We start from the raw sequence: 20,436 nt of genomic DNA on the forward strand, positions 1-20,436 counted from the left end.
TTTTTATGTAGGAACACATTTTTTGAGTAATCGACGTGTGTTTTTTCGGAAAAGCTCAACGAAACTCAAATCTTGGTCAGAAATTGTACTTCCCATAAACAAAATATATCTATCTTGATATATAGAAGACAAGTTAGTTAATATATAGTATGTGACGAATGTTTGAGCTATTGGCTGGAGATAATCTATTACTTTTTTTGTGGTGTGTTTGGGACCTCATGAGGAAGGTTTATAACTATTCACCATGTGTGTCTGACGTTCCAATAAAAAATTATAACCGCTTAAAAAAAGTTATATTTTCTCATTGTTTTTCGAACTTTTTTTTTTCCAAAAACCAGATTTGCTTTGTGTTATTATTATTTTTCTGAATTCGTTATTGAATTTGTGAGAAAATAATATAGTTTGTTTTGAAATATTCAGACAAATTTTAAAATTCAGAATTTCTACAGTCAGTCAAAAAAGTATTCGGCCACCTTCAAAAAAAAATTTGAATATTGAAGTGCAACAATTGGTGAGTTCTTTTAGGAGCGGTCATCAAAAAAATATTGAAACAAATTTGTCCATGAGTCGAGGCCCACGAAAGTGATGGCGCTAAATGCACAGAAGAATACTGGACGTCGAAATTTCAATTTAATAAATCAATTTTCCGATGTCTATCACAAAAGTTCAAATCAATTTTCCGATTTCCAAAATTCCGGTCGGTTCGTTCTCTACCGAGGTGTATCATGAAAATGAATTAAAATTGATAGATTTTAAATAAAAATAACGAGGATTTTTATGTCAAAGGGCTAGATGGTCGTATTATGTCCATACGCATTTGGACATAATTTCTTTTCATTTTTGGACATATTTTCACAAACCAAATTTTTTCTGATGGGGGAGTTATGTCCAAATCTGAAATGGAATTATTTTTCCCCATATTTTGGCCATAAATTCTCCATTCACTTTGTATGGGAGAAGTTATGACCGGGGAAAATATGACCGGTCACCAATTCGGCGTTTTCAGTGTTCAGCTTATTGTCAAAGTTACTTTGCATGCCATTTACTCCCATTTCTGATCGTCTTACGCATATGATCAATTCTACAAAAATGTTCAGCGGACAATTTTACATGGAAATAGGCTTTTCAGATCCGAAATTTGTCACTTTTGTGATAGTAATTGCTTCTGCGCAATTGGCAAATCCGGAGACGAACAGTTTGACTATTTGCTTAGCAAAACAAAAGTAAATGTCACAATATGTCGTTCAGATATTTCTGTTTTTCTTTGCTAGACGTAGTAAGAGACACCTTTACGTCAAAGCGTGGAATTCGTTCTATATAACTCTATGTATTTGTTTGGAACTCGAGCGATGGTGGCGCCCCCAACATAAGCGAATGCGAATTCACTATGTCTTTGTAATGGAGAGTTTACTTGATTGTTTTATCATTAGCCTTAGTTTATCCAGATGGTGTTTCCACTCAATATCAGTTGTCAAATTCAAATTGAATAGGAGTGTTGGTTTTTCGTCGAACTTTCTAAAGCAGCCGCAGCAAGAACTCATTTCTCAACAGCTAGTTTCTGAAATATTATTAATAACCAACTATTAATAATAATAAAATAATTATTGGTAGTACCTATTTTACAATCATGCCTGCATGTCGTGCCTATACCCACAACAATTGAACCTTTTAGTTTCGAAGTGCAACATGATTTTTTTTTCACATATAGAGTTCACAACAACAACTCCATATGAAAAAAACTTTATGATGCACTTTAAAACTAAAATATTCTGAGGGAATTTGTTTGTCGCAATGATTCAATTGTGATGCTGATTCTATTCTCATTGTATAACTTGCTGGTGAATCTCAACCCAACGAATCTACACAATTCGGATAGACAAATTGTGCTTGTCACTTTACGCGAATGACCTTGACAGTGATGAATAGAAGTTAATCCATTTCAAATAAATGTGTAATTTTAGTTGTCTTCCAACTATATGTCTATTTGAACAAATATTACGTGTCGCAAAATATGTGTCAGACTCTCCGCCTATAAAATCGTTTTTAAATGCTTAACCCATTTTGGCCCGCTGGTCGTTTTTCCGACCAGTGAAACGACCGTTGCTTCCCAGACTGATATCTCAGTTCCTAGGTGGTAAATTTGGTTACTTTTTTTTTTAAATTGAAGTTTGAAAGACGAACTATCCATTGGGAGTCAAAATAAAATGGAAAAAAAAATCCAAGTTTTTCAAATCGAGCTACGAAAAAATGATGTTTTTTGGACCTTTTTTCACTCAGTAGATAAGAAAATTTGGAAAATAAAAAATGCAAAAGTAATGATGCAGATCTTTCATAAAAAGACCATATTTTTAGATACAATTCCTCTTCCGATATTTACTTCGTGATTTGTGTGCAGTACACGTGCTTACGCACGTGGGTGGTCGGAAATCCGACCATTGGTCCTATATGTGATCAAAAGAGGAAGAAATCAATTTTTTTTAGATACTTTTTAAAACATTGATATTTGATATGACAATCATTTGTTTAGTCATAAAACGATAAAAAATAAATAGAAATGTCTATTTCAACTTAATATTAAGTGAAAAATGAATTCATCATAAATTATTCCATTCATTTGTGGGCCTCGTAGAGTGTGAAACACTTTGCGTGTAGGTGAATGTTGCAACGTTTGCAAATCTGGTTTGTGTGTTTGTGGCAGTGCTTGCATCGACGACTTTTTCCATCTGGTGACCGTTCAATGAGATGACTTTTGACTGCGTCATTTACCAGTCCATCAGGTTCATAATCAGGATCGTCAATGTCATCATTCTCCATATCGACCTCGTGGTAAAAATTAATTCTATGAATGTATTTTCATTCTTTCTTGAGGATTAAAAAAATTCAAAATTTCACCTACATTTGATTACATTAGGGACCGTTGGTCGGAAAAACGACCAGCACATTTTTGCTCATTCTGGCTAAGTGCGAAAAAAAATTATCGATCTGGAAAGTGGAAACTTCTTTTTTCGACTATATTATTCATATCTGAAAGTTTGAATCATTTTGAAAACAAAATAAGGATCGCGGTCCAAAATGGGTTAAACGCTTTCCGAACAATGAATTTTAATTTTTAGCTTTATAGGGAACTGATTCTCTTGTACAATCGTCATTCCGTCTATCAACTTAGGAGAGATTGCCGGATTTTTATTCTTTAAATAACGGTTAGTTTTGAGAAGACAAATAGGCATATGTATAGTTTTACATTTTCGATATGTTATTAATATGTTAATAACCAAAATATCGGAAAATTTCTAATAACTCAAACATAACATATTATTAGATTAATAAGATTCTACGATATTATTAACATATTATCTTATTATTAATAACATCGTCATTTTATTAAAAAGTTAATAAGATAATCTTATTAAAATATTAATAAGAAAATCGGATTTTATTAACGAATTTTTTTCGGTCCAAATGTTGATTTTTTCTTCACAAATTTTTCTAAAGTTTCATACTAAAAACATATCAAATATCGTCAGACGACGAAATCTTGAAGAAAAATGCATCTGACAATATTTGACATATTTTTAGTATGAAACTTTCAAAAAATTTGTAAAGAAAAAATCAACATTCGGACCGAAAAAAATTCGTTAATTATTTTTATTATTATTTATTTGGTTTCTTCATGCTTACATATTGTACAATGATTGAGATTTACTAATTTAAATGACTTTACAATTTATGACCACACTATACACGGAACAATATAAAGATTTATTTCTTTAATCATTACATATTATGGTATATAAATAATTAACCAGTCCATATATGTACATTTTTAGGACCAAAAATTTGTTGTTTTTTTGTCGATTGCAATTGGCTTTTTCTTCATTATATTCATTATACAGTTTTTATCAAATTCTTGTTACATTTTAAGGTTATTAGAAGAGAAGAAAAAAAGAGTTAGTAGGTGATGGCTAATAAAATCCGATTTTCTTATTAGTATTTTAATAATATCGTTATTATTTTTTTAATAACTGGAACCTATTAATATTTTAATAAGATTATCTTATTAATGATCCATCTTATTATTAACTTTTTAATAAAATGGCGATCTTATTAATAATAAGATAATATGTTAATAATATCGTAGAATCTTATTAATTTTATAATATGTTATGTTTGAGTTATTAACGCCCCGTTGATAATATGTTAATAATTAATAACATTGGTATGTTAATGCCTGTAAATCTATAGACATATGCGCAATAAATAATTTCCGTTTATTGATACTGATTGAACAATGAACATATTGAAACACAAATATTTATTTACACACAAAAAGTGCAATCAAGTCTAATTTTCTTTATCAAAATGATTTTTTATTTTTTTTTCGATTCTTCCACAGATTTTGTTCTATTGGAAACAATTTTGTGATTGATACAAATAAAATACCAAAAAAATGAGTGCATGTGAAGGATTACACTGTGTAACCAATAGTGTTGGTGCTGCCGATTCATTGTTTGCTTCATTGGTCCGCACAATTTTAGCCGCTCAATGTGCCATTTATTCAGACCATGATAAATTTCCCAAAAATTATGCAAAATCTCCGACATTTGACGGCGGTAAAATGATGAATTTTCATGAAATGTCGGTGTAATAAACTTTTTCTTTCTATCGAAATATAGACGCTCTGAATTTTGACTTCATTATTGTCGGCTCTGGTGCTGGTGGCTCCGTGGTTGCTGGTCGATTGAGTGAAAATCCAAATTATAAAGTGTTGCTAATTGAAGCTGGCGGAAATCCACCCCTTGAATCGGATGTGAGCACTTTTGTCATTTTGTATGTTCCAAAATTAATTAATCCATTCCGATCAAAAGGTACCTGGTCTTTTTGGTTCTTTGTCACATTCGCAGGTCGATTATCTGTATTCATCGTACGCGACGCGTGCTTGTCTAAGCAACTCAGGCTTGTGTCCAATTTCCCGTGGTAAAATGTTGGGTGGAACTACTAGCATGAATGGAATGTATGGATTTTGTAATTAATTTGGTTTGTTAATGTATTAAATGTGTTCTATTGTAAAAGGTATTATTCGCGCGGTGACCGTGATAACTACAATAAATGGGCAGCCAACGGTTGTGTTGGTTGGGATTATGACAGCGTATTGAAATACTTCAAAAAGTCGGAACACAATTTGCATGAACCATTTTTACAAGGTAATTCATCGCAATACCACAGCGGCTCAGGTCCGATGCAAGTGAGCTTCTTGGGAAATGTAACATCTGCATATCAACTGTTCATCGATGCGGCGATTGAACGAGGTGTGCCCATCAATGAAGATCCAAATGGTGCAAACGAGTTGGGAATTACTAGTCTGCAATTCATGGCAGCAAATGGACGACGTGAAAGCTCAGCCACAGCCTTCATCAATCCGGTACAAAATCGTTCAAATCTTTTTGTCATGAAGGAGTCATATGTTACGAAGATTTTGATCGATCCAGCAAATACAGCGACTGGAGTTAATATCGATTACAATGGAAAATCATATACAGCAACTGCATCCAAGGAGGTGATTCTATCAGCCGGTGTAATTGAAGTGAGTAGATTATTCATAAAAAAGCCAAGCTTAGATTTTAGAACAATTATTTCAATGTTCGGTTTCATTCATTTCTTCTCATTTTCCTTTCAGAGCCCAAAGTTGCTGATGCTATCTGGCGTCGGACCGGCTGAAGAATTGAATGCACACAATATTCCTGTTAAACAAAATCTACCAGTTGGTAAAAATCTTCAAGATCATGTGTGTGTTCTAGTTTTTACCCAAGCCGATGGTGTTGCCGACGAAGCATCAGCTACCGATGCTCTCGATTATACTTATCAATTGGCCATTCATAAACGTGGGCCGTATGCCAATCAACTTGGAATAGCTTCGTTTTTGAACACAGAACCAACGGTTCAATATCCAAACCATGAGAATATTTACATTACTTTCGCTAAAAATACTTCCGATCTAGCCGGCTTTATTCATGTTGTAAGCTTGAATGCAAGTGCATTTCAAGCAGTTTTCGATGCGAATATTGAACACGACATTCTTGCCACATTTATCTTCTACTTACAACCAGAATCACATGGAACAATCAAATTGAATGGAACCAATCCATACAACCATCCAATCATCGATCCCAATTACTTTGACAAACAAAATGATCTTATCAATTTTGCAAAGGCTGTTAAAGACCAACATGCTTACTCTCAAACTAAAGCTTTCCAGAAGTATGGAGCAAAACCAGTTCGAATCCCATTGCTAGCATGCGATAGTAAATACGAATACAACACAGATGATTATTGGCAATGCTATATCCAACAATTGGCAGCGGCTGGTATGCATGACACTTCAAAAATATATTCCTGCTCTTTGCTTGATTTACAACCATTATTATCATTGGCTTAGGTTACCATCATGTTGGCACTTGTAAAATGGGAGCGGCAAACGATGCAACCGCTGTCGTTGATCCAGAACTCCGCGTCAAGGGTATTGATCGTCTCCGAATTGTTGATTCCAGTGTGTAAGTTTAATTAATTACTAGGCTCGCCCGTGGTCAAAATTTGACCACACAAACAAAAAAATTACTATTAATATTTTATATAATTAATTATTAATAGTTTCGCCAATTTCTCTTTCCCTCCACACAAAACATTCGACTCTTTCAATCATGTATATCTGTGCACGCACACAAAGGAAAGTAAAAAATTCATCCATTCCTTTCATACATATGCTATAAAATGCCGTGCAATTCACAGGAATAGAAATGACTTTGTGTGAAACACTGACGTCACACAATAAATAGAAACGATAGCGATGTAGAAAATGCGAAATGAAAAAAATGTCGGAGATGGATGCTTCTCTTTGTGATTCATAGTGTTTACGAATGTGTCACAGTGTGTCACAGAGAACATTCGTGTGCAGCTCAAAACATTGTCTCTCTGTTTAGTCTGTATATCTGCGCACGCACACAAAGAGGAGCAAAAAACGTTATTCATTGCAGTGCACACAAATCGAACTCTTTCTCAATACTCTCTCTCATTCGACTGTCTCAACAGTTTATATGCTGTACATTTCAGCGACCGAACTGAAACATTGTATATATCACTGCTGTCAAGAGCAAATGAACAAAAAACGAAAACAAACAACGAAAGAATATTGCGAATTTCACAGCGAAAATTTCAGAAAATAAATGGTGAAATTATTCAGTGAGTATGGAAACAAATTAAAATTTCCTTCAACAAATCGAAAAATATGAAGTCATTTTTTTCGTTGTTCGTATCACGTGTTTTATTCACTTGTTAGGCACGATGCAACGACCGATTGGAATTGTGTCAAAGAAATGCGGTGTTTCCACTCGATTCACCAGCTACGTATTTTCAATCACAGACATGGACAAATGGGAGAGTGATGAACGCAAACTGATCGATGAAATGGAAAAACGAATCATATTTCTCAAATTCACGGTCCGTGTTGCACCACTGTTGACACAACAACAAAATGAATTGGAAGTGCTTGCGCTGACAGAGCAAATGAGGGTTCCTTGCCACGTTGCTGCTATCACAATTGCAGCAGAAAGAACCTACGTTACACGACTGTCAAGAAGAGAAATGGTGGAATTTCTACAATGTGTATTGGGTGATTTGGATCACATCATCGACTTTTGGCTCCCATAGTCGCTCATTAATATTTCAAAATGGAACATCACAAAAAGTGAAATTATAATTCTTATTATTTCAATAAAAAAAAATCATTCCATTTCCCAGACAAAACACATACAGTATTTCCATTCAATTCCATAATTTTCTCATTCTTTTACACACTGTATCTCTATTTACGGCTCAATAAGAAGCATGTATTTGTTGTGGTTTTAAGTTTAGCTTTGTTCTATCTCCCTAGGGGAATTTCTCACGTAAAAACTGTGAAGATTTTCGAAGATGTTTGAAACTGTGAAGATGTGGAAGTTATCGAAACTATGTGGATTTGTTTTCTTTTCTACATCACAGCACAACCACACAACAGCAAAACGAACAGCCGAACAAATAAACATGTACAGACATGTCTACTGTGTAATGCTGTTCTGCTATGCTACCGCATTCATTCTATAAGCTAAATCAAATACCATTTGGACCCACGAATATATAACGGCAGTGTGGCCGTATGGATAACGCATACGTTGAAATTAAAAGGTTTGAGGTTCGGAACACAGCTTGGGGAGTGGCGGGTGGAAGTTATTTTTTTGCTTTTTTTCCATTTGTTTTATTAAATAATAACAAAATTTAATTTTTTTTCATAGAAAAACACCACAAAAAATTTTTCTTCAACAAAATTACAAAAGAATCAATCATTTCAGCGTATACAACCGCAAAAACATAGATTCTATTGAATTTCATTTTCAAAATAAAAAAAACACAATTAAACCATTTCAAATAATGAAAAAAAAATTTAACATGAAAATATACACAAAATAGCAATACTTTTTCAAAATAAACATAAAAAATTAAAAATAAAAGAAAAAAAAGTTTTTGACCACATAATAAATCGAACCCCAGACCCTCAGAACAACACGCAAAAGACTTTCCCACACGGCCGCACCGTTCATACATACAGTACAGCTCAAACAGCACTTGACTTGTGCTGTATGCGTAGAACGATCATTTCATTATTTTTTCACAAAATGAGCAACTTCCATTCAACCGATTTGAACGGCATAAGTACCATTCGAAAGATAATCACGCGTAGATGCGATTAAAGCCAAAAAACACTCACATACGACACATACAACCGGAGTTATGGCCGTTTGAGTGAACTCCCATACATTTTATATGGGGAAAACTCATCATCACTCAAACGGCCATAACTCATGTCTCAAATGTCAAAAGTGAGTGTTTTATGGCTTTGTGCACATCTACGCTCGGAGACCTTTCGAATGGTACCTATGTCATCCAAATCGGTTGAGCATAAGTTGGTCAAAAGTGTACCACCAACTTTGCATTTGTAGATTAATATATAGATGTCTCATTTCTTTTCTGCTTTGAATCATTGTTTCATTTCGATTTTTTAGTTTTCCATCCATTACTACGGGACACACAACTGCTCCAACTGTTATGATTGCCGAAAAGGCAGCTGATCATATTAAGAAAACATGGGGATGATGACTCACAACCGTACTCGTGAAACTTACAATAGCTTTAACAAAAATTTTACATTAAAAATTAGAAGAAAAAAAACACGTCCGAGCACAAGAATATTATTTCATAAATAATATAATAATTAAAGTGTTGGTTACGATCACCAGTTATGCCTGCATGTCGTACCTATACGCACAACAATTGTGATGCTGATTCTATTTCAACAGTATAACTTGCTGGTGAATCTCAGCCAACTAACGAATCTAATTCTGAAAAATTGTGCTTGTCACTTTACGCGAATGACCTTGAGAATGATGAATAGAATCGTGTAATTTTGTAATTGTACTAGCGGGAAGGCGCCCGCATTGCTGGGCGCTTCTTCGATTTATGCTTTGCGACGATCACGAAGAATGAGAAGCTTATTACAAAGAGATTTTATGATGGTTTTACTTATAATAATCAACGATATTCTCAAATTTTGTCAAAACTGATCAAAATTTTCTAATTTTATTAGTAAATGATTGCCATTCGAATTATAAAATGGAGAAACGCCTTAAAATCAATCCCAACTGCCTTAGTTTTTGAAGAGAAAAAATTGGGAATTCGGTAAAATGCATAAAAAATGCCATAAGTGTGGGCTGGATTTGTTATTTTTTCCAAACTCGCCTTCGGAGTTGCCTCAATTTTCAAATCTTTTCTTGGGTATGCACTGCAGCATACCGTATGCTCTCAACTCAATTTTCAAGCATTCAAACGAATCGTTTGAAACAATTTTATTTCTATTCCAAACCAAGTTTGTTTTGGGAAAAAAGCTGAAATGCTCCTGAATTTGGAATTTTCCTTCGACGTTTCATTTGAAAATGAATTTTTTTTCTAATTCCAATATCATCATAACAACAACAGAGTTGAGTTTATATAACGTCTACGAGGTCTACCTCTATTCCTACGTTCATCAGTCTCTGAATACAATATCATCATTCATTCATTTACAGAGGCTGCATATTTGCTGCTAAGAAGGCCTGAGCTGTGCCAAATTTGCTAACTCAGGCGCCTGAATCGGTATTTTAGCGCACTTACGGTGCAAAATTGTCTTTTCTAGCTGGCACCCACGTTGCTTATCAATTATTATAAGGTGGGTGCCAGCTAGCAATGAGTCATTGCCATTGCCAATGACAATTTTGCACCGTAATTGCGTTAAAATACCGATTCAGGCGCCTGAGTTAGCAAATTCAGCTCAGCTCAGGCCTGCTGAGCAGCAAATATGCAGCCTCTGTTCATTTATTTATGATTCTTTCCCTTTTTCAAGGTTTTTTTTTTGATCCCTTAAATGACCTTTGTACTTCTTTTTCTCCGTTTATTTTTTCTCGTTAAACATTTTTTCTCACCTTTTTTCCGCATTTTTCTTAATTTATTACTCAATTTTGGTATCGATCCGCCTTAAAATCCGCATCGATTTCCAATTTTCACATAAAATTGTCATCGACAATCCCAAAACAGTATAAAAATAGTGAATAATTCGCAATGAATATTTCAGGCTTTGTTGAATGGTTCGAATTAGTTAGTAAATAGCTGTAAAAGCGTGTTAAAAGTTGTTTGCATTTCGATGCTAATCGTTTTGATAAATTATTTGAAGCTGATTAAGAATTTGAATAAATATAATCGTATCTGTGTTTCCCATCGACTTTTTTTTCTGTTGCCTGGCTTGAGCAACGTCTAAGGTTTACACTTTAACTATTCAATGAATAAAACAATATGCTACGAATCTATTGTTTACTACTCCTACACCGTTTAGTTTCGTATTCAGTATTTTTGATTCTATTGTATCGATTACGAGGGGCCTAGAAGAAATTTCCGTTCATTTCCTTTGCAATCAAGTGATTTCTGTTATACAGACATCCCAGGAACTGAATTCTTAATCATTCTTTTGAATCAGTCGTATAATTATTTGTTGATAATCACTCGACAAGTTCAATCCACATCAGACTGATGATTCAATAAGGTCGACAATAGACAACAAACAGTTGAATACGGCAAGTACGCTACGAACGAGCATTGTGTTGGTGACCGTTTAAGTGAAAAACACGCGCTATTCAGCCCGACCCAAGTAATTACATTTTCTTTCGACCGATTATTATCGTTGCTATTTAGACAAAATCTCTGGAATGACAATGAACAAATCGCTTGAAAAGAAAAATAACCTTCTGAATTTCTTCGCAACCACGTCTTAAATTACTTACAAATGTCAGTTTCAGTTGCAGTTCTTTCTTTTAAATTCGAAATTTCGGTTCATTCGCATTTGTTTCTTTCGTATTTTTTCCTTCAAAATTTCCTTCGCTTTAGGCAAATTTTCTCCAAATATGTGAAAACATCCGAAATTGTTTTCTTTTCACCTTCAAAATATCTTGTCTAATGATTCTTAAATTAATCGTTTGAGCTCTCAAATTAATCATAATCGATGTCGTGCACGCACAAAACGGATTGAAGCTTATTCTAAAAATGAAAGCGCATCGCATTTGCTTGAGTATCATATGTTAAGGCAATTTAATCGATTAAATTATTTCAAATCGATGTGAATGTTGCAGACTCACTATCGCCATCTATAGAAAAGTAATGGCAACATGTAGTGGCTAATAATGGTAATTCGAAGCACGAGAGCGCATGACAGTCGACACTCTGACAAACCGATTCTAAAGTGTCACTTCGGCGAGCAAATAAAAACAAAACTGAAGTTCAAGTTGAACATTTTGCTAAACATTAAAGTGAATTTTAAAACAAAATGAGTTCCGAATCACAGAGTACAAGCGAAAATTCTGATTTTCTCTCATTCAATTCGAATAGAAACAATGAGGATGGTCAAAATGTGCGAAACAACTTTCAGTATCGTCCGTACAATCGAAATCGCAACCAGAGAAATCACAATTTTCGACGCGATCAATTTATGGGCGGCCCGAGAAACGATGGCGATGCCGGATTTTCACCAGCTGATTTTAGCAGCCCAGTCGGTGGCTATCAACAGAGATTCGACAGAGGATTTCGCGGTCGACCCAACCACATGAACCAGTATCAGAATCAACGCAATTTTAATCAGTTCAAAGTGAGTAAGAGGATGGATCGACAATTTATTTTTTTTTTTTTTTTGGTTTTTATTGACTTTATTCAGGATGTTCTTGGACTTTTTTTCTCGGTTTTTGGTCTCTGAATAATGTCATCGGCATTTCATGTAGCTCCTGAATTCTGGGTGCATATGTTCAATTTCGATGAAAATGTTCGATTAATTTGAAAATGAATCGATTTGGTGTTTGATATTGATTTGTTGAATGTTTCATTTGATACTAATTTAATTGTTTCATTGCAGAAATTCGGTGGCCATAATCACCGAGGTGGAGGTGGCGGCGGTGGCCATAATTTCAAAGATGCACCAATTCAGCAATATGTCCATCAAAGTATGCTCGAAGACCCATGGGCGCAATGTCACAAATTTAATGGCACAACTCTGCCCGACAGCACACTTGAACCGCCACCAAGCAAAAGCGAAGCGTGTGAAGTAGCGGCCGAGTCTTAGAGTTTTAAGTCAATAATAATAAATTAGACGATATTTTCATACAAACGAAATTTATATGTTTTTATTTACATGTCTTTCGACATTAACCAAAAGTTAAATCTAATTACAGAAACAAAAATAAATTCTTGAAAAGTGAAATTATTTGTCGAAAAAATCGAACACCTAAAAAAAACTGTCTTCGACTGTTCTATGAGTAATTCATGACAAGACGTATTATTCCTGGAAAAAGTTCATAATTCCGTCAACGGCTTGGTTTAAGGCTTTGGTGGCGTCCGATTTGGCAAATTCTTCAATGAAATTTGTTCCTTGATCACAGGCCCGCGAAATTTGTGGATCGAGTGGCAATTCGGCCAGCATATTCACATTCATTTCTTTGCACATTCCAGCTGCTCCACCAGTTGTCGCTGGGAAAATGTCCGATTTGGCTGTGCATTTCGGACAGACAAAACCTTTCATATTTTCGATGACACCCACGATGGGCATTTTAACTTTTTTACAAAAATTTATCTCCTTTCGAACGTCCAGCAATGATATTTCCTGTGGTGTGGTCACAACAACAGCACCCCAGTTACCGGTTTGACTGAGGTAGTTAACAGCGGCCAAGTGTTCATCGGATGTGCCGGGTGGTGTATCGACGATTAAACAGTCCAATTTACCCCAGTCGACTTCACTCAGAAATTGACGAATCTGTGGATTAAATGAGTAAAAATGGTTCACTTGAACTTAAGATTTTCTTCCAATAATTGAACTCTTGATCTAAATAGAAATCGACTATATTTTTTTTACTTTATTTCTATCAATGAAATCGTTTGGTATCTCAAAAACACTTGTTCCATTGATACCAAAGGATTTTATTAAATTGTCTCGACTTTTGCCTCACCATTCCATTTTTCTTGGGTCCTCTCCAAATAATGGCTTCATCTTGACTGCCCAGCAAAAAGCCAATCGACATCAATGACAGATTTTCATCGATAAACACCGGCGACCAACCGGAACCAGACTGATGGATTTGTTCATTCAAAACGCCAAACATTCGCGGCTGTGACGGTCCACAAATGTCAATATCTAAAACGGCAAAGTTTTTCTCTGGATATCGCAGTGCCATGGCACGGGCCAACATCGATGTGACCGTACTTTTGCCGACACCACCCTTTCCCGACAGAACAAGCAATTTGTTTTTCACCTCGGCCAATCGTTCTTTCACCAGTTCAATGGCTGGATCAGGTCCTTGTGTCGCTCCGCTTGCACACAAATTCTGATTGGGGCAACCAGCACACGCTGATGCCTTGCCCGCATCATTACTCTGCGTCCCCGGGCAATGTTCAGCCGCATTTTCTGGAATGTCTGACATCTTTTTGTAGCAGCGATACAATCAGCTTTTTGATGGAAACTTTTTTAAGCCGAAAATTGGTTTTTTCAAACAAAAAACACTTGTTCAAAGAGAAAGTTCACGTATTTTTGCCTTTATTTGATTTTTTTTTCTTCTTTAACGAAATCAATTGAAGTAGTTGCTTATCCTGACCGCAGAAAAACAACAATAAAAAAAATAAATTAAACCCAATCCCGTCAAAACTATGAGTGTTCAAAAGTGCGTGTTTTTATCTAATCAAAATAAAAAGGCAATGAATGTGCGCGCTATCTGTCGTATTTCAGTCAAAACCGTCAATACACTGTCAAATTGGATAGAAGAGGTGAAAGAAGAAAAAAAAATATGGAGCTGCGAGTATGTGTCAAAAAATGTGCTGTCTGATGTGAGTTGTCGTGTCGTATCGTGTGAGGATGATGTGATTGAGTGTATCCCACAGAGTATGTGTGTAATCGTATGTCAATGTATGCGTGTGTAAAAGGCAAGAATCTCCATTTGTCAATTTAAAACTCTGTAGTATAAATGTATATTGTTTTTGACGTGGTGCTTTTCCTTCATTCTATTGACTTTTCTCGTAGTGGTTCATTCCCATAAAAAAAATTTTTGTCGTCATCGATCAATTTTTTGCTCGGAATTTAATTTCATCTATTCTTTTTTTCTCTTTCGTTTAATTTCACGCGATCTATCGATAGATGTGTGAAAAATGAAGTAAATTCATTTTGGAATCGAGTGTTTACATCATAATTTTTATTCTTTCATTGGTTAAGGTTTCATTTGGAAAAGGCGCCGTGTGTGTTTTCGGGGTCGAAATTTTGTGGTGACAAAACAAAACCGGCCGACGACAACGACGACAACTGAACAGAAATAAATTGAACAGGGAATAAAATAATCACGAAGCAATATCGAATTTGAAATTAAATTGTTGTGTGTCGGTTGTTCTATTTCTTCTTCTTTTTTTGCTAAGTGCTTTCAATTGTGAAATTTTTCGTGTCGGCCCCAGTCGCGCGCGCCTTTCTTATCAAAGTGGTGTTCAAGTGCACGCGATTCTCGAATGAAAGTGAGTATTGAGTTATAGTTTTTGGGGTATCAACGCCAATATTCCAAAACCACCGATTTTATCAATGACATTTCGTCGTTGATATTGGTCAGCCGAATTTGGTATCATTCTTCGATCATTTCACGTCGTGGCTACTGGACTTCAGATCGGGCTGATAAGTCCGTGTGGAAAAAATGTGGTGACAATGTAACGAGAGAAGAAAAAAAAACAGAACCTAATGAAAAATGGATGTTCGGAAATAAGATATTACTAGTATGAATATTTAGTGTATTTGAAATGTTGTGCGTGTATGGGAATCGTGTGACATCTTAAGCAAAGACATAAAAATATACAATCGTGATTTATAAAATTTTTGCTTTTGTTTTTTTTTCTCGATTCTTTTCCATAATTTCTGCAGTTATAGAATTTTGGAAAACCATCAACACACATCAGTTTTTGCAAGTCGAGACAAAACGTCGACGACGACGACAACTAGATCCGGCACATCACCAACACAACCATATACGCTTTGCAACAACATTAAATGACTTCGAAGTGAATTAGTGACTATGTGACAAGTGAGAGAGAGAGAGAGAGAGACCACATTAAAAGCTAATTAACTCCTTTACGATACTGGCTTTGTGTCCCCCCAGCTCGTGTGCAACAAGAAAAAACCCCACAAATCATAAATTCAGAACCGAAATATACAGAAAACCGAAAATAAACACAATCAAATAGCAAAAATGATGAACGAAGAGTCAACGACACCATCACGTAATCCGATTTCAGTGTTTTTTCAACGTTTATCACAGGTTCGTTCGATTCATTAATTCATAATAATAGATGTGTGAATCCATTTAAAACTGATGACATAGTTTTTCCGTTTCTTGTTCGATAAATCCGATGACCGACGACAGGTGCCATATGCATTGTGCACGGCCCGTCTCTCTCCGAATGATTGACACTCAACTGTCTTTCTTTTCTTGCTTTTATTAATCTCGAGAGTGTTGAGCGTATTCCAATACACAATCAACATAGTGTACGCACCCATTTGTGAGAGAACACACTCTGTCTCTTTTTCGCTCTATTTTTTTTTTGCACCCCCAAAATTTAATTAGCCAACACTAGAAAAAAAAGTAGACAACGTGTGACAATTTTTTTTTTCATTTTTGTTTTGTTTTCTTTTCTGGTTTCATCGCAATACAGATTTACCAAGGACTACTAGATAAATGGACACCACATACTAGAGTACGATGGGCTGCTGCCGGCGGTCTAGTATGTTTATTTTTGTTACGTGTATTCCTATGCCAAGGATGGTATATTGTGTGCTATGCATTGGGCATATATCATTTAAATTTGTTCATAGCATTTCTTACGCCAAAGATCGATCCAGCACTTGATCTGGATGGTGAGTATTGAGTTTCATTCATTGATTTTCATTTTTCTTCGTTTTATATATCCATTCTCCGCCGTCGCGATTCAAACCATGTCAATATGATAGGAATTGTGTTAATCCCAGCCATTTTTACATGTGCTGCCATCGTTGTTATTAGGAATTTTGATTTAACCACTATTTTTTTCGTGACAGCTCATTAACTTTTCATGTGAAATTCCACGGAATTCATTGTGTCCGTGAACACATGTTCACCATTTGTGACATTACAGGCAGTGAAAGTAATCGAATGTTTCGGATTTATTTATTTTTCTAACCTATTTTCAATCCGTTCATTTCTACTTTTTCCAACTGTTTAACCCTTTTAATTTGTAGGTTTTTATTTTAAAATATTTTATTTTTTATAAATTTTTTCAAAGATTTTATTTTTCCGATTTTGTCCCATTTTTCTTTTGAATATCCATTTGTTGATCAAAAAATTTTGATCCCTTTTTATGGTTTGGATACCTTTCGTCTGCATTTTTCCAATTAATTTCTTTTAGTGGAAAATACTTTCTGCTACTAAATATGAAATACTCGGTTACTCGCAGAATTACTCTACTCTCCGAAAACTGTTCATGTTGGAATACTGCGAAAATTGAATTTTTTATGACTTGAATAATTTTCCAAATTTTGTCACAAAATAGTCCTCGAATCTATTGATTGAAAATTTATTCATTTATACAGAAAAAATGTAAAAATGATATTCTTATAATCATAATTTTAAACTTAAGAATATTTTAAAGTCTTGATAAAACTGACCAAATGCGTGACTCTATATCTAATGTTTATGTCATTAAAATTGCAGATGATCAAGGACCCGAATTGCCAACACGATCAAATCAAGAGTTTCGGCCGTTTATTCGGCGATTGCCTGAATTTAAATTTTGGTACGCAATTTCAAAGAGCACCGTCATCGGTACTATCTGTACATTTTTCGAAGTGTTCAACATTCCTGTATTTTGGCCCATCCTCGTTATGTACTTTATTACGCTATTCTGCATAACAATGAAGCGGCAAATCAAGGTGAGTGTCCGAATCTCACACAAAGTTCCATTCAATGTTTTGTATATTGATTCGGATTTTGTCCGAATGCTCCCGTGTGCAAATAAAATGACTAACATAACAGTCAGTCAGTTGTATGTAGTGATACACAACTAAAACTGGCTAAGTTGATTGAAATCATGCGTTTTGTATGGAGACAATCACGTTTAGTTATTCTTTCAGTCAGTCAGTCGACTAATTTGGGACATTTTGACATTTTAAGAGTGATTTGTGATTAAAGTTAACTGCAGTTGCTTATTTTTTTCGAGACAATTGCTGCTAGTCAGTCAAATAGTCACTGAATGTCCCAAATTAATCGACTGACTCAGACAGTCAACAATTTTCCACACGGGCTGTTATATCGATTTGTATTTCCATCTTATTGAATTGATGCAAAATGAGTTTGCCCGAATTGGACTGCTCAATACAAAAATGTTTTATTTGATTTACAAATGATTCATAAATGTAAAATAAATAATGAAAATGTAAAGTAAGATGGAAATGAAAATTGAGTCGACGGCGATTTCCTTTTCGTTGAATTTTCGGCAAAAATTAATTAAATCTAGAATTTAGTTTGAAGATATATTCTAAAGAATGGAATTATATTCTAAATACATTGGTGTGCAGAGCTACTTCAAGCAGATTGCCAATTTTTTTAGATATAAATTCGTTTTTTTTCCTGCCTGATGACTTCAAACTCAGTAGAATCAATGCCTTTTATTTTTATAATTTTTTCATAATTTATTCTGATTTTATTTTTCTTGCGAACTTTTTCCAATCAATCTACTCTCAGTTCCCAAATCTAATCACTTCATTCTTTTCTGTCTATTTTCAGCATATGATCAAATATAAATATATCCCGTTCACGGTAAATAAACCGCGATATCAAAGTGTACCTCAAACCAATTGACAATTAAAAGCACAAATGCTGTCACCCGAGACCACATCGTCGCCTAGTATGTCATCAGCCGCTGCCGTTGCCAGCGTGGCTATTGCATCGACTGTTGACATTGATGCATCATCCAATGCAAATCACATAACCGATATCTAAATTTAAACCAGAAAAAAAAACCAACAAAAAAAAGAAAGAAGGAACAACAACAACAACAACAAATCTCCAGGAACTCGAACAAAACAGCAAAAAAACAATATCCTTCATCCATCGCGCAAAATTCACACCGAGAGAAAATGGGAAAATTGTCAAAAATCAGTGAACAAAAAACAAGAGCACTCAAAGTGAAATGGATCGGTCAGTAGTAAATTGAATCGCGATTCGTGATCAAATCCACCACCGATTCACTGTGCTAAAACGTAATTCGGTTGCCATTCACAAATCTTCTTTTCTCTCTCTCTCTTTTTATCATTTCTCCAAAAAAAAAAATTCTCCTCCCAGTCAGAATATTGTTTATTTGTTGTTAATTTTATAGTTTCCCCGAATTTTTTTTTGTTCGATATCGTCATGATTTATCTAGCGACAACCGACAGCTTCATTTGTGCTTACAATGTGAATCCCGAATCCCCCTAATATAATTGATTAATGTAATTTTTGTTTGTTTTTTCGTTTGCGGCGAACGAATAGAGTGTCAGTTGAATGTACGATGTGACACACACACACATACACACACACACACGCGGGTTTTATTGATATTCTTTGCTAACGTGGCCCGGAAATCTATGCGTATGACCAAATCGATGGGCCAACAAAACAACAAAAGTAGATTGTACCGAAAATCTATTACATTCAGATACAAACAAAAACAGAACCCAGAAGGAAATGAACAAAAACGCGCGCCGACCGTTTTTGATTTGATTTGATTTTTTTTCTTATGCAAACCAGAAATTTTTACACATTTGCCAAAATTCTCCAGATTTTGTGTGTGTGTATGTGTGTGAGAGAGAGAGAGTTGTTTTTGTGCCGCGTGTGTAAATCGACATTTTCTTAATGTAATAAAACAAAAAAACCAAAACTGTATAAAAAAAACAAAGTTGTGCACATCTTTTTGAACCATTGTTAAAGGTACTAAAGTTCCATGGAATTACTAGTAATTGGTGAATTCCTCTAAGCAATCGATTTGCTCGAGGCTTTTTTTTTATAGAAAATCAAATGGAAAGAAAAACAAACAGAGAATGATTTGAGCCGACCGAAATTTCTAACAAAACATTCAAATTAAAACGAAATTTAAATAAATTCATAAGGGTATATACCACTTCGAAATGCCTTTTTCGTTCAGATTGTAGTTTCCGGAAATGTGAGAGAAAAAAAAACAGACACACACAATAACTGATAAAATGTACACGGATAATGATAAATTATTATCGCAATGGTTGAAATATGTGTGCGATCACACATTGCCCAAACACTCCAAAACAAAACGCATTCACAGCATTTCGAATCAACATCTTTGAATATCACATCTCTAATTCAAGTCCAAGGTTTTTTTTTATACATTTATCGAAACATTTTGTGACATTCAAACCAAATTTTGAACAAAAATGAAAAAAAAAAACAAGAAAAAAAACATGATCCCCAAGCGATTCAATCGATTTAGGAAAAAAAAAGAACCCGAAACGAAAAAGCAAAGCAAAACAAAATAATAACTAGCATATTTTGGCCAACTTGTAAAAATAACCGGTTCGTAGCGGCTTTTTCGGACACTAAGTGTGTAATGATCATTAGATATAAAATTTAAATAAATGATTATTTATAAATAAAGTTCTAATCTAAAACAAGAGAAACAAACTGATACCAATTTTTATGGTGTTTTTATTGAGATTTTTTGACATTTCAGTTTCTTTGGGTTTTCTTTTATGGTTCAAAGTTCACAACTAAACTCTTCAAC

The 20,436-nt window shown here is 34.7% G+C and overlaps 4 protein-coding genes across 6 annotated transcripts in view; 3 read left to right on the forward strand and 1 right to left on the reverse strand.

The window, feature by feature from the left end:
* The window catches only part of LOC129574469 (glucose dehydrogenase [FAD, quinone]-like), an 81,686-nt gene extending 72,417 nt beyond the window's left edge, over window positions 1–9,269 (forward strand). Inside the window, exons 1-8 of one of the 3 annotated variants that reach the window (XM_055456536.1) lie at window positions 3,141–3,200; window positions 4,394–4,610; window positions 4,674–4,807; window positions 4,866–5,011; window positions 5,071–5,581; window positions 5,675–6,362; window positions 6,434–6,548; window positions 9,090–9,269. In XM_055456536.1, coding sequence (XP_055312511.1) covers window positions 4,448–4,610; window positions 4,674–4,807; window positions 4,866–5,011; window positions 5,071–5,581; window positions 5,675–6,362; window positions 6,434–6,548; window positions 9,090–9,180 — 1,848 coding nt within the window. In that variant the 5' untranslated portion in view covers window positions 3,141–3,200; window positions 4,394–4,447 and the 3' untranslated portion in view covers window positions 9,181–9,269. Of the gene's footprint in view, window positions 1–3,140; window positions 3,201–4,393; window positions 4,611–4,673; window positions 4,808–4,865; window positions 5,012–5,070; window positions 5,582–5,674; window positions 6,363–6,433; window positions 6,549–9,089 lie in introns of those variants that run through there. The other 2 variants (XM_055456535.1, XM_055456537.1) reach the window with 2 other exon arrangements.
* Window positions 9,270–11,844: 2,575 nt separating this feature from the next.
* Window positions 11,845–12,732, forward strand: LOC129574282 (uncharacterized protein B0285.3-like). Its single transcript, XM_055456071.1, has 2 exons — window positions 11,845–12,250; window positions 12,512–12,732. The coding sequence occupies exons 1-2, from the start codon at window positions 11,933–11,935 to the stop codon at window positions 12,716–12,718; spliced, it is 525 nt and encodes a 174-aa protein (XP_055312046.1). The 5' UTR covers window positions 11,845–11,932; the 3' UTR covers window positions 12,719–12,732.
* A 177-nt stretch (window positions 12,733–12,909) lies between these two features.
* On the reverse strand, window positions 12,910–14,355 carry LOC129574281 (cytosolic Fe-S cluster assembly factor NUBP1 homolog). The gene is made up of 2 exons (XM_055456070.1): window positions 13,599–14,355; window positions 12,910–13,405 (listed from the first exon to the last, which is right to left on the reverse strand). Exons 1-2 carry the CDS (start codon window positions 14,067–14,069, stop codon window positions 12,932–12,934), a joined length of 945 nt encoding a protein of 314 aa, XP_055312045.1. The 5' UTR covers window positions 14,070–14,355; the 3' UTR covers window positions 12,910–12,931.
* A 247-nt stretch (window positions 14,356–14,602) lies between these two features.
* On the forward strand, window positions 14,603–20,346 carry LOC129574283 (protein RER1). The gene is made up of 5 exons (XM_055456072.1): window positions 14,603–15,141; window positions 15,539–15,932; window positions 16,327–16,528; window positions 17,361–17,578; window positions 18,432–20,346. The coding sequence occupies exons 2-5, from the start codon at window positions 15,864–15,866 to the stop codon at window positions 18,504–18,506; spliced, it is 564 nt and encodes a 187-aa protein (XP_055312047.1). The 5' UTR covers window positions 14,603–15,141; window positions 15,539–15,863; the 3' UTR covers window positions 18,507–20,346.
* Window positions 20,347–20,436: the final 90 nt, after the last annotated feature.

The sequence above is a fragment of the Sitodiplosis mosellana genome, unplaced genomic scaffold, assembly GCF_009176505.1.
Source record: "Sitodiplosis mosellana isolate CC-2019 unplaced genomic scaffold, AAFC_SMos_1.0 Smas_scaffold_6162, whole genome shotgun sequence".
In the NCBI taxonomy this organism is placed as follows: domain Eukaryota; kingdom Metazoa; phylum Arthropoda; class Insecta; order Diptera; family Cecidomyiidae; genus Sitodiplosis; species Sitodiplosis mosellana.

What these genes read in the sequence shown, in the direction of transcription:
- LOC129574281 (XM_055456070.1), bottom strand. Translation starts at nt 14,069, where the DNA reads ATGTCAGACATTCCAGAAAATGCGGCTGAACATTGCCCGGGGACGCAG. An exon ending in GACCCAAGAAAAATGGAATG is followed by an intron (nt 13,406 to 13,598) that starts GTGAGGCAAAAG and finishes TTTAATCCACAG; the next exon opens with ATTCGTCAATTTCTGAGTGA.
- LOC129574282 (XM_055456071.1), top strand. Translation starts at nt 11,933, where the DNA reads ATGAGTTCCGAATCACAGAGTACAAGCGAAAATTCTGATTTTCTCTCA. An exon ending in GCAATTTTAATCAGTTCAAA is followed by an intron (nt 12,251 to 12,511) that starts GTGAGTAAGAGG and finishes GTTTCATTGCAG; the next exon opens with AAATTCGGTGGCCATAATCA.
- LOC129574283 (XM_055456072.1), top strand. Translation starts at nt 15,864, where the DNA reads ATGATGAACGAAGAGTCAACGACACCATCACGTAATCCGATTTCAGTG. An exon ending in TTTTTCAACGTTTATCACAG is followed by an intron (nt 15,933 to 16,326) that starts GTTCGTTCGATT and finishes ATCGCAATACAG; the next exon opens with ATTTACCAAGGACTACTAGA. An exon ending in TCCAGCACTTGATCTGGATG is followed by an intron (nt 16,529 to 17,360) that starts GTGAGTATTGAG and finishes TTAAAATTGCAG; the next exon opens with ATGATCAAGGACCCGAATTG.